This window comes from Haliotis rubra, unplaced genomic scaffold, assembly GCF_003918875.1.
Source record: "Haliotis rubra isolate DU_JTF1 unplaced genomic scaffold, ASM391887v1 Scf159, whole genome shotgun sequence".
Lineage (NCBI taxonomy): Eukaryota > Metazoa > Mollusca > Gastropoda > Lepetellida > Haliotidae > Haliotis > Haliotis rubra.
In genome coordinates, this window is record NW_025765547.1 from 368,045 (window position 1) to 385,779 (window position 17,735).

At 39.7% G+C, this 17,735-nt stretch overlaps 1 protein-coding gene across 1 annotated transcript in view; it reads right to left on the reverse strand.

Moving 5' to 3' along the window:
• LOC124271232 (vesicular glutamate transporter 2.2-like) overlaps positions 1-16,217 on the reverse strand; it is a 44,268-nt gene extending 28,051 nt beyond the window's left edge. The window contains exons 1-3 of the mRNA XM_046706311.1: positions 15,451-16,217; positions 4,961-5,079; positions 3,922-4,039 (exon numbers count right to left, since the gene is read on the reverse strand). Of these exons, the coding sequence (XP_046562267.1) occupies positions 3,922-4,039; positions 4,961-5,079; positions 15,451-15,819 (606 nt within the window). The 5' untranslated portion in view covers positions 15,820-16,217. The remainder of the gene's footprint in view (positions 1-3,921; positions 4,040-4,960; positions 5,080-15,450) is intronic.
• Positions 16,218-17,735: the final 1,518 nt, after the last annotated feature.

A 17,735-nucleotide genomic window follows, 5' to 3' on the forward strand; every position in this document is an offset into this window, starting at 1 on the left:
CATCGGTTGGTCAGTTTACTTCTGGACTACCTCCCAACTGGTCAGATAATATGGCCAATACCATGCTAATCTGCTCAAAGAACCGAGTGAGAGTTCCAAGCAGCGTTCGAAAATAATCGCCGGCCTGGAGGCCCAGCGCCGGTTGTTATTGTATCGGGCCTGCAGTTTCAAAAATTTGCAGGCCCTTGTGGCCTTCAGTAAATTATCTGTCATCTTTTTTTCAACTGGAACCTTTTCCAAAATTATTTTTTAACGTTCGGGAATACGATAACTTACAGTTTCACTTCCTGGTGTTTCCGCACAGGCATGTCAACACCAGTCTTTAACAAATGAACACTTCTCTCTGGCTTCGCTAATTGATTTTGTAGATACAGTGTGAAACTGTGTAGTCGATTTTGTTTTATTGGCTTGAGGGCCTGCAGATTTCATTCAGGGCCTGTAGATTTTAAAGCCGGCAGGCGTCAGCAGGCCCTGATTGCCAACTGACAAATTAAGTATTGCAAACACTGGTTCCAAGGCTATATCTTGTGGACAACTCACGAACGTATTTAACCAGAACAATGCCTTCAGTGCACCTTGCCTACAGTGTTATCAAACTACTTCATGGTTCAGGGCACACAATAGCAAACCTTTATCCCTGTACGTTAATGTCAACAAACAAGGAATACTTTTAGATAGGGTTATTAGAGTTGTAGTTTATTTTATATATATGAACATAATAAAAAATGGATAACAAATATTTGACATTCTGAGAATATTGGTCTCTGCGGCAAAAACAATACAAACATACTATTTCTCTCCAAAAAGTCTTTTTGTGTGATTGTAAACAGCTTCAGCGCCTAAAGGCGGCAAGTTTAACTTTTTCTTTTGTTTTAGAAGCGTTTGAAGAACTATCCTCCAAAACGTCACAAAGAAAACGGACGTGCAAGTACGAGGAAAAGCATGCGGTATCGATCACTATAAAAAGGCAAACGTTGTGTTTAATTGTGCCATTCGTTTTTGCCTAGAAAAGAGGCAATCATCATACCACGACTGAGTGCCGCCAATCGAATCATCGCCAATAGGCCGCTTTGATGCTGCAGTTGCCCGACATTTCAACGTCCATCAGAGCACCATATCTCGCTTTTGGGATCGTTTCCTGCAGATCAATTCCGCGGCCGTCCAAGCGTTACCACCCAAGCCCAGGGGCCAGGACCGCTACATCCGTGGAGACTGAACAAAGCATCCATGGTTTGAGAAGAATTTCAGACCCAACTGAAGTGGGGGTTCGACCAAGAAGGCCAGTTGTCGCCCATGTTTTGAGAGACTTTCATCCGCGGAATCGTTGGCTTTGGTGTCGTAGAGTCCGGAACTGGAATATTAGGAACTTCGGTGATGAATCACGATTTCTTCTTCAACGGCGAGATAGAAGACAGCCTGTGTAACGTCCCCTAATTGCATTCGACAGATTCGGTGGAGTCAGTGCTATGGTGTGGACTGCGATATCCAGCACACAAAGATCTGATTTAGTGGTGGTTCAGGGGAATTTGACAGCAAATCGGTACAACAACGAAGTCCTTGCTCGTCACATGTTTCCGATTATGGACCGTCAGAGGGAGTTGTTCCAGCATGACAACGCTACTTCACATACAGCACGCGTCACAGTCCGCTACTTTGCCAATTCTAACGTTTTTGTCTTGCCTTGGAGTTCCCGGTCACCAGGACGTAGGTAGAGATTATCACCCTCCCTAACGGTCGCAGTCACATAGGGCGTCTCGGAATGATACGGGGCACGATATGGAAAGGAGGGTCATAATATGTTTATCACTTAATACTCACCATGTTAGAATCTATCATTCTTAAAACCCTTTCATACTCTACAAAAATATTTCACTCAGTCACTCAAAAAGATGCCCCCACCAAATTTTATTCAACAGTAATTCAACAACAGTAGATCTAAATGTCAATTTTCTTCTTGTGTTTTCGTTTTTCGGGTTTTTCATATTCCGTGTCTCAATAAATTCATCCGAAGGAATTTGATCCCGCTCCACTTATTCATCTAGTTCCATCAACCTATTGGAAAGCGACGTTAGCATCACCTTCCAGTTTCATCAAAGGTTGCCGCAACTAAATCTGACGTCATGGAACACATGACGTCATTGTATTGTGTTACGTTCCATGACGTCGCATGCAAAATTGAGGGGTCAGATATCGGTTATCTTCCCCGCTCGGAGCAGGGAAGATATAGAGAATACTACACGAGGTCTCATTACATACGAATTATACGAAACGAGTGTCCTTCCTATGGTATCTGACCGAGCGAAAGCGAGGTCAGATAACATAGGAAGGTCACGAGTTTCGTATAATTCGTATGTAATGAGACCGAGTGTGGTATTTTATTTATTACCCACGTCTTACATGCATTTAAATTGACAAAATAGCGTATTTTTGTTATGTTTTTGGTTTCAAACCGAAACCGGTTTCATAAAGAGGTTGCGGAAGAGTTTTGTACTGTAGTACAATATTTGCATGACGTCACAGTAATGACGTCACTGCCATGGTAACCGACGTCACGATGCATGTCAGTTGTCATCGCCTCGTACAGCCTCCTACAGTAAACTACTCCGTTGCACCTCGTTTCTTGGTTTCCAGTTGCTTCATTCGGCTAACATCACTGGTGGAAACATTGCGTTTATGTTTTTTCGACGGATATAATGTCTCAGTTCGACTCACAATTAAACAGCGACACGACAACGTTCGCAATGTTTACATTCCCACAATGCATTTAAGTTGTAGAATGAATGAATTCACGTGTTTGTTATGAATGAAAAAATAGTTACGTCAGAATGTGACCTAATTGAGAGGTCATCGGTTATCCAATCAAATCGTTAGAATTTCAGGTCAAGTCGTTACGACACAGGTCAACGCGATACGACACTCGTGTGACGTACGAGATTAGTATGCAACTACCCATACGTTGACCACGTGGGTAATAAATAGGTTATCTTGCCGGGTCCAGATATGGACCCAACGATTTTGCCAATATCGGGGTAGAGCAAAGAAATGCACATACGGGGAAATTATTACTGTATTAAGTGATAAGGTCTAATATGACTGGAGAACAGAAGCACTGCTGACATCTCCTCATCATATATGCGTCGATATCGTACGATAGTCGTCGAGTTACTTAGTGATGGAAACCATGCTTAGAACTACGATTGTTTACAGGTCCCACCAACGAGACTAGGTCCACGGCCCTTGTTCACGAAACAATATTAGAGCCTCTATCGTCTAATTCAGTGTTACGACAGTAACGTCAGGGTTCCGTTCCACAAAGTGGATCGTAAGGGGATCGTAACTCTCTTACGTTATCATTGGCACACGAACAATGCCTCCAATTAGGAGATAAACATCATGTGTTGAATATTCCCGTGCTTCAAATACTCAATAACACCCGGAAATTGGCCAACACATGATGTTTATCGACATTGTAAACACAAAAGTAAACCAAAAGGTCCACACACGTTATTGTGTCTGCACTCATTAACATCGAGTACGGGTACAGCAGTGAAATGTCATCAGCTGTCTCCCATGGTAGCATCTGGAACTGCTCATTTGTGACATCATTCGTACTTTACGTCTCAATATGATTTAATGACGTCATCACAGCTGACGACGTAACAATACAATGGTGTGAGCGATGTTTCTATGTAATAATACGCAGCGAATTTCCGGGAATCGAATACCAATTGATCACGTTTTTTAACCAATCAAATTAAAGAACACAGTGACTTTTGGTTTACAATATAACTTATGACTGTGAAAACGGTTTTGCCGGTTGCATTAACGCAAGCCCTAAGTTGGCTTTGTGGAGCGGTGCCCTGGTGGCCGGGCAGCTGGTCGTGCAGCGGATAGGAAGTAAACCCCCATCACCTCACTCACCTCGCTGAGTCCTTGCAGGAACCGGATTATACAGGTAAACACAAAACTGATCTCATCGATAGAAACAGGGAGGAGGAGATTTAGAGCTGAAGACAACAGGATGCTGCCCCCATATAACCTGAAACCAAGGAATATAACGCAATGAGGATTATATTTATGTCTCAACCACAATGTCCAGTCATCTGTTTTGTGGCGCTGGATGTAATTTTAAATGTCTATACCACGGTACTATCTATACAGTGAAAAAATAAATTCACGTACTTACACGGTAATGTTTCAAAATGTATACTTTTCAAAAAAAACCCATATCATTCTGAATAATATTTATCAGATCTTATAATCAATGAGAGTTCATCAGCGTATATCTAAACAATCCAATCGTTCACAGAACATCGTCTCGGACACGTATCGTTTCACAACAGTTTAAATTTAACTGACGGTACTGATCCAAGTAGATTTTTGTACGCAAATGTGTATCTTTTTCCACGACAGGATCCGCTAATATATGTTTTACAAAGATCAGCATTACACAAATATCTGCCTGTATGAGCATACCATTTATACATAAATTGTATATTTAAATGTCATATTTCATGCAACATTTAATACTAGTAAACGTAATAACAATTTTGTTGTGTAAAATATATACTACAATGGAGGATCTAATTGCAATAAACGTCAGCGAAACGGTAGAATTACAATGCATTCAACACTAAAATATATTATGAGTGCGTTAGCAGCTGTTTTCGCTGAATTACACAATATTTCAATCATATCACGAGGTTACAACTCAAAGTGGGACTGAAGCTCAGAGAATGTAGCACGTTTGCATCATTCGTGAACAAGACGAGCAAGATATGGTGACAGACCCACACTCATGATATAAGGTTCAAACCCCTCATGTGTAGGATTCTTTGTCACTCATCAGCAGGAACTCAACTATCACAGTGCCCAAAGCTTGTGCACTGTCCGTGCCTCTGTAGTGCTGATCGGATGAAACCGATGTGAAGAACATTACTGCAATACACAATTCAAGTACCTGTGACACGGAATTCTGGTTGCTAGGTACCCTGCGGGTAGATGCGTGATGAGGTACCCCATGTAGAACACACTATGGAGGAAGCCGATCATCCTTGTGTCCCATTTGACGTTCGGGAGCTGGCAAACAATGACATCTTAATAGTTTATCAGAACATATACGGTAACAACAAACAGTGGAATCATGTTAATATATGCGCTGCTCTATGCTCAAACTGATATAAGGATAGTTGAAGAACATAAAGAGAGGATTCTGAGTTTCTTGAAGTATGAGCTGATCCATTTTGCAAAACACATCAGATACAAACAGAGGATTTTCATTTTATATGAAGAAGTTTACACAAACTCTCATGTGAAGAAGGTGAATATTTTCTATACTGGCGTACATATATATTGAACTAAAGACATTGGATGTTTATTTCTATACACACGGACGTACATACACATTGAACTAAAGAGAGTGGGTTCTCATTTCTATACGCGCGGACGTACATACACACTGGCATAAAGACATATTGATTTCCGTATGCCATGACGTACATATTGACATACAGACATTGGATTCCCGTTTTATGTGCGGGCATGCATACAAATGATAAATTCCTATTTCTATGACACGAGGATGTTTTCATATAAAAATGTGTACACACACTGTAGCTCAGTGGATCCTCTGAATAATTCTGCATAAATATTCACATTCATCTGCGAATGCATCGTTTTTTCATGAAGAGTCATAGACTGGATTTGAATATGAATTATGACCTAAATTTATTCAATTTCCATGATTCCGTTCAATGTCTGAAGTGATATTTTCACATGTAACATTGAATATTGTGTATTTATTTTATAAATGCGTGTTTTCACATCGGGAAATCTACATACTACTGAAAAGAAAGTTGACGAATGGACTGTACTTACATATATGTATGGAAAAAGGGTATAGAGGGTGTAAAGTGTGAAATGGTAAGGGGGTAAATATATGGAAAACGTTTTTACTTCAAGGGTAAAATGTAAAATGTGGTTCAAAATAAGTTAAAAAATTAGAAACTGACAAGTGTTATAATATGAATTCACGTTTGTTAATAATGGATGCAATGATGTGTTACGCTGCAGTCAACAACATGCCTGAAAATGTAGGCGTTTGTCTCAGAAACCCAAACAACCGTTAGAGTATGCACACAATTATCCAAATATCATACATTACCATATATCCTATCATATAGGTCTCCCCTCCGAGTGAGTATGGTTTGATGCCATTTTGTAGAATATCCGTATAGGAAAGGGTTATAAAAATGTATAAAAAGACAAAAGAAAATATTTGCAAAAGTCCTCTTCAAACCGAAGATCAATGGACATTATAAAGAAATAAACGTCATAAACCACCTCCCTAAACCATATTAGTATCATAAGGGAAGACGGGGTGTATTGGCGGGTGTCTTGAACAAAACTAATGCACTAATAATCTCACCCCCAGTCGCTGCAGCTGTTGATAATTAGGAAATATGTGAGTACGCTTCAAACGTTGCCTTAACTACATACGGACTTAGAAGAGCCAATGGTACTTAAAGGGGAAGACTCAAAGTCTGAATGTTTCAAAATATGAATTGGTTGTTTCTTTAAGGAATATAAATTTGCTCATTATTGCGACAGGTTCTACCTGTGTTCAGCGCTACCATCGCTGCGCTGCACGAAGCGACACAAGTCGGAGGATCGAAGACGAGAAGCTGTCTATCATTGAAAGGGATATTCAATAATGAGGTACAGTCAAACTGACACGTTTTGTGTCGTGTTTACACGACTTACAGCGTGAAGCTACCGTGAACCTCACCTTATTATGCACAGTATTTATAAACAACTACACAATATCCTGCTGTACCCATTCCCCATCCCATGCTTGAAAACGGTATAAGAATTTATACCGAAAGGTCGCAATAGTACAAGAACTTGGTCATCATAAATACTTGTCATTCCTATTGCTTGCAACTTCTAGAATGCCTCTCAAACAGTTCAAACAGTACACATTCTCCCTTCAGAGACTTCAGGTAAAGGAACTGGTTATAACAAACATGGTGAAATGTGAAATCTGAGAAATATTATCACAAGACATAATGATTTACCTTTTATATTGTGTTTGCGTTTCTGGTAGGCCGAGCAACATACACTGATATGGATGAAAGTATATCGCACGTTTGAACCATTGCTTGCTATTGACGGATACGTTTCATGTATGGAACAGATAGCGAATGAAGACAAAATGCAAATATTATAATTACAAGCAAAATACGTTATGTGTATGATATCATGCATTTACCGTTATCGAGGAATATATCCGCCACTCTCCACAAACAGGAACAATAGCTCATTCATCCTAGCTGTACAAGAAACATGTCGGGTTTCGTTGTAACAATTCAATATCTAAAACTATCTCGAGATATTATAAAACGTGTTCAACTAATCACGGAAGTTTTTTCAGCTGATTCACATCGGTGTCATGTCTCATTGGTCAGCTGAAATAGCACGCGTGACATCTATTTTTTATATTTACGGTTCTTTAAAAGGTGGATTTAGCTAGACATAAGTGAACAATCAATCAACGTTTCACTGGCTAATTCTTTGAAGAATTTTGTTTTTACATAGGCGCCACGATATGGGTGTATTCCGTCTGCTCTAGTCAACCTACATCCATAAACATCTTTTTACAAATCCACTGTGCAAGATAACAACGCTCAATCAGTCACCGTATTATCGATTAATTCTTAAATTAAAGACTCAACTGGCCATTCCTTTCTTGTTGTGCTGTCGAGTGCATATTACATAACTTGCAAGACATTCACCACATCAAAAGTGTAACCCAATCTTTGTACAATAAGAAATTGCACCAGACACCACTAATGCCCCAAACGAACCACAGATTGCAATACTTCAGAGGTGGGGGGTGGGGGTTGGGGTGTTGGGGAACTTAATTGAGTTATTTTGCATAGTCGAGGTAATCCGACGGCTGTCACCAGAAATTAATGCTTGTGATAAAACCATGAATTGAGCATCAAGTGAATAATGTATCACATGCAGTCTGCCTGATAAAGAAAGGTTGTTACTGTTTTGAGTGCATAAAGTGAACTTCATTTATGCAAATAATGCGTACAAGTAACTGTTGTATACCGAGGTACATAACTGTTCATACAGATGTAGACACGTGTTCGAGTTTGCAAGGTGAAAGGTTTTGGTAAGCATAATCCGATCAAATGTTAGCACTCACGGGGATTCCCCTGTTTGTCAACGAGGTCCTTCCCAGCTGTACTGAAACCCAGTTCGTGGAGTCGCTGACGCTAACTGGCACCCGCTGATTACCCGGGCTAATTACAATGGCGACGACTAAAAGCTGGGAGCGTTGCGTCCCTTTAACGGTGAATACTCGGATGGTAGGTGATTGGAGATTATTGCAATGTTATCCTAATCAAAACAGTTATTTAGCTGGTTTGCTTTTTACGTCCAATAAAATTGATTGTTTTAAGATATTTGAGACAACTCATTCTCTTGCCTATTATAAATTAATGATAAATTTATCCAATATATTGTTAATGACAATATGATGTTTCAGTGTATATTTGGATGAACTATCCCGGCAATGATTCAGCACATACGGTTAAGGATTATTCATGGCCTTCTGAAAACGTCAAATTTTACAGTTTCGGAAAAATCTTGATATACTGGTAAACAAATTGCGTGTGAACTGGAAGTTGGGATTGGAACAAGAATTCAGAACTGCAGATAACTTTTTGGGTCATTGGGCTATGTACTCGCGTGTGTTCATCTCAAATGGGTATCCTAATTGTCCTTTGAGTAACCAAATAAATTGTACCCACCTCACTCAAACTCAATTGGGTATTTTGCTATTTTCCATTAATTTTAAATCTATAAGAAAGTTTAAATGTTAAGGTTTGTTATTTATATTTATTCTGTAATATGAGAAACTGTAAGAAAGACTCCAAGTTGCCAAGTTCCTGAAATACAACCTCTCAATATACTTCAGTTATTTCATCTATCCACAGGTACGCAAGCTAAGGTTTGACATTTTTGTGTATAGGCATGTAAGATCACATTAATTGAGTTTTTACAAACTTTCAAGCGTACTTGTACGCAATAGACTTAATAGGAATTGAGGTTTCACATAAATATTTGCGTAATGTACGCGGATACGCAGCTTATCTGTACCTCTGAAAAAATATATATGTGTATATGCATATGTATATATGTATATATATATATATATATATATATATATATACACACACACACACATATATTCTAGCCATTAGAAATCAAAGTAACCATTAACTTAATGTCTGTACTGTTCTAATTGCTTTGGTTTGATCAAACATAAACATAAACGCTAAACTAATTTCTACTTAGCCAGTAAAAACACAATGTATCTGTTTGAGGTAAGGATTGTAATTATCAGTAATTTGCCGTAATCTGCGTTATGCTTCATGATCTGAGTGTTGGTGTCAATAGTTTTTCAAGAGCAAATATTTTCGGTTGTGTCTTTGATTTCCGCAAAAGCGCAACCTCAGGCATGCAAAGTAGGACTAAAGATTTAATGAGGAGGATAAAAGCAGCTGGATATTCTATATATACTGAACCGCAAAAGAAACGCGACTTTTCAAAACCAAATGCAAAATGTTGTTCTGACAAGGTGGTATTTTTATTGTGATTGCAACATTTTGTCAACATGTTTTTCAATGCAAACTGACAGTTATTACCAACATCAGTGTGTGTTCTGATGAAAAGCATATCGACCAAACGCACCTAAAAAGACAGACGTGGTAAAAGGTTCCGTATGACATTCGTGAAAATGAAAATGCACGTGCAGATCGTGAGAACCCTACCAATGAAAGCGAATCCCAAACACGACTGAAATCTTTCTTGTGTTGACACAATCGCCATACCACGACGAGAGATGAGAGGAACCAAGCCATGGGACGAGTGCAAGTTGGCCAGACTGCACGGAGGGTAACCAACCACTTTAAGGTTCATGTAAGGACAATCTACCGACTGCAGGAATGATATCCGGCCACTAACAGCATCCAAGACCGTCCACGCCGTGGACGACATGCAGTAGCATCACAACGTCAGGACCGACAGACTGTGCGCAACCATCTGCAGGATCGCTTCGCCAGAGCCACGGAAACAGCTCGCCAGACCATTGAGAATCACAAGAGACCCATTAGTGCCGATACAGTGTGTCGACGTTTGCGCGGAAGAAACCTCTGCTGTCACATTTATATCTATGCAGATGACATTGCTCTGTTTGCTGCTGACGAAAAATCTTTACAGCATATGCTAAATTATGGCTCCTCCTGGTGCAAAAAGTGGCGTTTCCAAATTAACAGTAAAAAAACCCAAAATTGTGCACTATAGGTTTATTCTATAGCTCAATTACGTTTTATTTTCAGTTGTGGCTCTGTATCAATCGAAATCATACATGCATATAAGTACTTGGGCATTTGGCTACATGAGCATTTGGATTTAAACTTTACAGCTAAGGAAATTGCCAAGTCAGCGAGCAGGGCATTAGGTATAATTGTCAGTAAGTTTAAGGCAGTTGGAGGTATGTCCTTTGATGTTTATAACTCTTTGTATGATAACCTTGTACAACCTATTTTATCTTATGGTTCAGCTATGTTGGGGAGCAAAGAATTCAGATGTATTAACATCGTTCAAAACAGGGCTGCACGTTTCTTTCTTGGTGTTTGTAATAAGACTGCAAATCTTGCAGTTAGGGGTGAAATGGGGTGGCTCTCCTGTATTTCTAAACAACATATAGCAATTATTCGTTTTTGGAGAAAATTAAATATGGCTGAACCATCAAGATTGACTAGTTGCATTCAAGCTTGGTCCTTGAAGTTTAGAAAATCCTGGGATAGTTTTGTCTTAAATTTCCTCAGGCATATTAATTTCCAATCTGATAATGTTTTTGCAGTTACTCACAGGGATTTTCTCGTTATCAGAGATAGGATAATTAGCATTGATCACGGATTTTGGTATCGAAGTTTATGGAATGATAATAGACAGGCCAATGGTAATAAACTGAGAACATTTAGATTATTCAAAAATACTCTGGCAGTTTCACCTTATGTTCGTTCAGTCTCCGACCGCTCTCAGCGAAGTGTTCTCGCAAAATTGAGATGGGGCTCTCTCCCCCTAGAGGTAGAAGTTGGTAGATTTTCCCGCCCCAAAACTCCATTAAATCAACGTATATGTAAATACTGCAATTACTCTGAAGTTGAAGATCAGATACATTTTCTTACCTCATGTCCATTTTATTCAGATATCAGATCTACGTTATTGTGTTTCGACAGCCGATGGCAGAGTGAGAAATATCCTGTTTATGCCAAAGCTGTGACCCTATCCATAACACGTTCGTAGCACTAAGTGTTTTGGTAGCCCGTGATAAAGTATAGAGTTACGATAGGTCGTAACGTTACTAACGCTTTGTGGATCTGGGCCTTGATTTTCGAAGCTGTCTCAGCGCTAAGATAGTCGTAAGTTAATGTTAAGGTATGGCACTTACGACTATCTTAGCGCTAAGAGAGCTTCGAAAATCTAGGCCCTGGACCCTGGATACTAAGAAGGTGACGATCAGTCTTATTACGTTTATTTGAATGTCTATGTACGACTATTTTCATTAGTATTTATATTATTGATGTTATTGATGATGTCACTATTGTATACTCACTGACCTGTACATAGAAGATAAACTTTGGTGGCATATCAGTGTATGTAGTCGCGATGTGGTCCGCTACCCTCACTCCCAGAGTCAGTTTGAAAATTTATGCAATAGATGTTATTCTTTACTTTGTGCAATCAGAATGTCAACAGGTGCTTGAAGTTCATGTACATATACACAGGCATATCGTTACACTTGCATGATTAATTAGTCATAATTTCTGAATATCCAACGAGAGTGTATACATTTCATTTGTGAATGCTATACCTAGCTTTTATTGCTTATATTTAATCAGTCATATTCTAGAAACATATTATGTTAAATCATTTCTGTGCTTTATGAGTAACCAAGGCCCGTGAGATCATCAGCTGTTGTATCCCCTGCAAGCGGACCTAGCACATGCACGGTGCGTGTGTCAGTGCTTGTTGTATAACGCCGCACTCCGCAATATTATACGTATATGAAGCCGGCTGTAAATAATCGAGCCTGGACCACCCAATCCAGTGATTGACATCATGAGAACCGATTTATTCAATTGGGATACGATGATACGCATCAACAGTCAGCCTATCTGACCAAAGGATCCCGTTAGTCGCATCTTATGACAGGCATGCGTTGACCAATTCTAACCCGGATCTTGTGGCACTGTTTAATAAATATTTTTCATTGTTTGTTCAGGATAAGATACGTGGCAAATTTCATATTATGAAGTATTGCACACAAACGAATAGAACAGGACAGTGAGTTGTTGGTAAGATTTTTCTTTTTGTCACCTGAAACAAATATATAAGAGTCATCCCGCGCTGGACACCATGCACGTAACTGTGTACATGTACTGATATATGTAATGACTGATTATCATAGGGATATCTTACCTACTAGTTAGTTGTGATTAGTTTAAATTAAAATAAAATATATTTCAGGAAGAGATTTTTTATGGATGTCAACTTCTGTATTATGAGGAACACAAAGTTTCCGAGTATATCGTTACTCCTTCATCAGGTGAGTGAATGGTATGGGACAGATAGCGTATAGCATATGGACATGTAACAACAACATGGTGGTCTTGTACTGGTTGATGGTTATTACTGCATGTTTGATCGATATGTAATTTGCAATAATGGTGTTGGTCTTTTTAGATGAAATATATACTTCTGATTAAAAGCATAGCTACCTACCTTATATATCGGTGAATATATTTACTAAAAGAAATAAATTCTAACAGTTGACTTGTCGCCATATTATTTATTACCATTTACAAAAGGAGTATTATTCTATTCAATAGTCCGTGCGGATGTATTGATAGTTATACAGATCGACCAAACCTAAGGCACCAATGGGAGTCACTGTGTTAATGCTACTTGTATTTGTTTTCGGATTAACCTAGTTTGTATACAACATCTCTTCTCAGGCCAGGTGAGCACTGTATGTGTTTCAGGGGGAAACAGTGGCAGAGTATATTGTCCGGAAGGTGGGGTGAGGTGAAATTGGGTTTAACGTCGTGCTTGAGAATATTTCGCTCATCTGACGACGTGCATGAGTGTGTATGTGTATGTGCGGCTGCTTGTACTAGCCAAGACTTAAGCTGGTTTTATAGTGCTAGCCCACTGAGATACCATGCCGCAGTGAAGCATGAATACCCCACTCAGACACATTATACTGACTCCGAGCCGACCAGTCCTTGTTGTACCCATTAATGCCGAGCGCCAGGCAGGGACGAACAAGTACCATATTTTAACGTCTTTTTGGTATGACGCGGTCGGGGATCGAACCCGCGACCTTCCGCTCTCCGGGCGGACGTTTTGCCCCGGAAGGGAATAACAATAACATTAATGAGTTGAAAGAATACAGATTTGCTGCTCAGAATGATCATAAGTCAAATATATTTTGTGAAGCATTACAAAAACTTTAGACAGTCTTATGTGTACTCGTAATAAACATAGCCCAGTGTGAACCCAGCATCATGGCACATTTCATCTAAAAATGCGTTCTTTGTCATCAACATTATCGGACATGTACAGCATCATTCTTCACATTATCTTTGCTAGATTTAAACAATTACAGTAACCAACCAACCAACCAATCAATCAATGTTGCTTATGGTAAGAGGCGACTAACGGGATCGGGTGGTCAGGTCCGCTGGCTTGGTTGTCACATGTCATCGGTTCCCAATTGCGGAGGTCGATGCTCAAGCTGTTGATGACTGGATCACAGGCTCGATTATTTACAGACCGCCGCCATATAGCTGGAATATTGCCAAGTGAGGCGTAAAACTAAACTCACTCACAACTGAAGATCAATTCTAACCGGATTTTCGCGGGTTGTTAAACAATGAACGAAGTGTTTTTAAATGGTAGTTGTGGAGGTATAGAACGCTACGATTGTTACCTCTGTTTAAGAAAGTTGTTAATTTTCATCGTATAACTTCTGCTGATGTAAACAGGTACTATCCAAATTTAGTGAATACTGTCGAAGACACTTGTATGCAACCATACATTTACCTCGTGGCATCACTATTTGAGAATGAGTCATGAACAAATGCTCATAATATACTCGGAATCGTGAAATTATTGTTGCTGGAATCAGATAGTTCGTATGATCAATGATTTGAACATGTTTTTTGTCCGCAAAGGGATATGACGGACCTACTGACTGAGTTTGGTTTTACGCCGCTTTTACAAAGGGATATGATGTGACGTTTATATTTCATTGTAATTTGTTTTTTATTCAACAGAGCTGCAGGTAGCTTTTTGGGTCATTGAGTTATGTACTTGTGTTTATCTCAAATGGGTATCCTAATTGTCCTTTGAGTAACCAAAAAATTGTACCCACCTCACTCAAACTCACTTGGGTATTTTGCTATTTTCGATCAATGTTAAAGCTATAAGAAAGTTTAAATGTTAATGTTTGTTATTTATATTTGATCTGTGATATGAGAAACTGTAAGAAAGACTCCAAGTTGCCAAGTTCCTGAAATAGAACCTCTCAATATACCTCAGTTATTATCTATCCACCGGTAGGAAAGCTAAGATTTGACTTTTTTGTGTGTATGCATGTAAGATCACATTAATTGAGTTTTACAAAATTTCAAGCGTACTTGTACGCAATAGACTTAATAGGAATTGAGTTTTCCCATAAATATTTGCGTAATTTACGCAGATACGCAGCTTATCTGTACCTCTGTTTCAATAGCTATAGGAGGTACAAGAAGTATCCCTGAAACGCTAGAAAAGGTTAATAACTACTTCCACATAAATTGTTTCATGTCTTCATCTTCATACAACTTCTAAATATCTATCAGAAACTACACAGTTCTGTTCATGTCCCTATATGGCTGCAATAGTGCCGACTGGACGTTAAGTTATAACGAGTGAGTGAGTGAGTTGGGTTTTACGCCGCTTTTAGCAATATTCCAGCAATATCACGGCGGGGGACACCAGAAATTGGCTTCAAACAATGTACCCTTATGGGGAATGGCACCCGGGTCTTCAGCGTGACGAGCCAACGCTTTAACCACTAGGCTACCCCACCGCCCCTGATTTACAACGACTGACTGACTGACTGAGTTGGGTTTTACGCCGCTTTTAGCAATATTCCAGCAATATCACGGCGGGGGACACCAGAAATGGGCTTAACACATTGTGCCCATGTGGGGAATCGAACCCGGGTCTTCGGCGTGACGAGCCAACGCTTTAACCACTAGGCTACCCCACCGCCCCGATTTACAACGAACACAGGCATGACAATAATTACTGTTTACTTACATTGATGAGAGCCTGCAGCGTCCCGACCTTATCGTGGGCTGTTTCGTCCAGTATGGTCATCACGGTAAAACCCACGTTTGTCCTCATGGAGTTAATTATCACCATCCCTATACACATTAGGGCTATGATGGAGTACCGCAATGGACAGCAGGTAGAACCTCGTCCAGACTCCCCCTCCTCAATCACTTCATCTACATCTTTCTGTCCTTCTGTCATTTTATTGTCACCTCTGGAACTGTCACCTGGATTTGTTCCTTCGTCCGTTGTGCCATCTCCTGGTGTTATTTTACTGCTTGAAGTTACATCTCCATCTTCATCATGACCCTCTTCCCCAACCTTCTTTGAGGTCCTGTTTGTAACCATCGTCATGTCGTCTCACAAGCCTTCACCAGGTAAACCAGAGCCGTTGTTAAAAATCTCCATTTAACACAAACTGTTTCTAAAATGATTGAAATTACAATCATATATCATTTCTAAGCACAGTGCATGTGTCCATCATCTTCACTTAGTGAGGCACAAAAACACTCACACCAGCTAGCCTCCTGTCATAGGAACACATTGACACAGGTAACTTCATCCGTGCCCATGCACGTTCTGCTGACCACGCTGAACTGGTGCATGTTACATGACTGGGAACGGCCCCTCTCCACGTCACATTCCTGCTAGTCCCAGTAGGTAGATTCAGTGCTACTGTGACAGGCTTCGCTGGTCCCTGTGCTTGTTATTGTGGTGTTATAATGCCATCTGTTGCGCTTTGGAGTTTCATCGATTAGAAGTATGTGCTGTGATGACAGTGTTCCTACTGGTGGCCCAGGCTGTGCAGATGGGACATTGTGTCTGTGGCCTAGGATAATTACTGATATGTAGAATAGTCTCCACAGTCCAGTTAATCACTTGGATTGTGAATCATAATGGAATAAAGGAATTAGGACAGCATACATGAATCAGTTTGATTAATTCTCATCACTATAATCATTTTGCAGGTTACATTCTTGCAGTTTAATACTTATTTCCGGTATCTATCTGAAATGGAGGTATTAATCTAACGGTTAATCTCCCCTCCTAAAATGTTCGTTTCCCAGCATGAGTACACATGTGAAGTCGATTCCTGATATATATGGCAGGAATATTGCTTACATTTGTATCAGGAATAAAAACGTATGTGGCGTGGACAACTCCCTATAAATATGAGAATACCTACGCTCATAGGTACACTTGGACACCTCCACACAAAGTTAAATTTGGACACCAACATTTACAAGTACATATGGACACTAATATTTACGCTAACATATAGACGCCTATGTTTACACTTATGGACACAGTCACTCAAACTTAAATAAGGACACCTGCGCTTACACCTACTTTTTGACATCTACATTTACATTTACATATGTACACCTGCACACATGGGCACATGCATTTACACTTCTATATGGACACCTACATTTACACGTACATATGGACGCCTACATTTACAAGTAACTATGGACACCTACATTTACACGTACATATAGACACCAACATTTACACGTACATGTGGACGCCTACATTTACACGTACATATGGACGCCTACATTTACACGTGCATATGGACACTTACATTTACACGTGCACATAGACACCTACATTTACACGTACATATGGACGCCTAAATTTACACGTACATATGGAACCCTACATTTACACGTACATATGGAACCCTACATTTACACGTACATATGGAACCCTACATTTACACATACATATGGAACCCTACATTTACACGTACATATGGAACCCTACATTTACACGTACATACGGAACCCTACATTTACACATACATATGGAACCCTACATTTACACGTACACATAGACACCTACATTTACATGTACATATGGAACCCTACATTTACACGTGCACATAGACACCTACATTTACACGTACATATGGAACCCTACATTTACACGTACATACGGAACCCTACATTTACACGTACACATAGACACCTACATTTACACACACATATGGAAGCCTACATTTACACGTACATACGGAACCCTACATTTACACGTACACATAGACACCTACATTTACACGTACATATGTAACCCTACATTTACACGTGCATGTGGACACCTACATTTACACGTACATATGGACGTCAATTATACGTGCATGTTGACGCTTTCATTTACTCGTATATATGGACCCCTACATTTACACGTACACATAGATGCTTACATTAACAAGTACATATGGACGCCAACATTTACAGAGACATATAGACGCCTACATTTACACG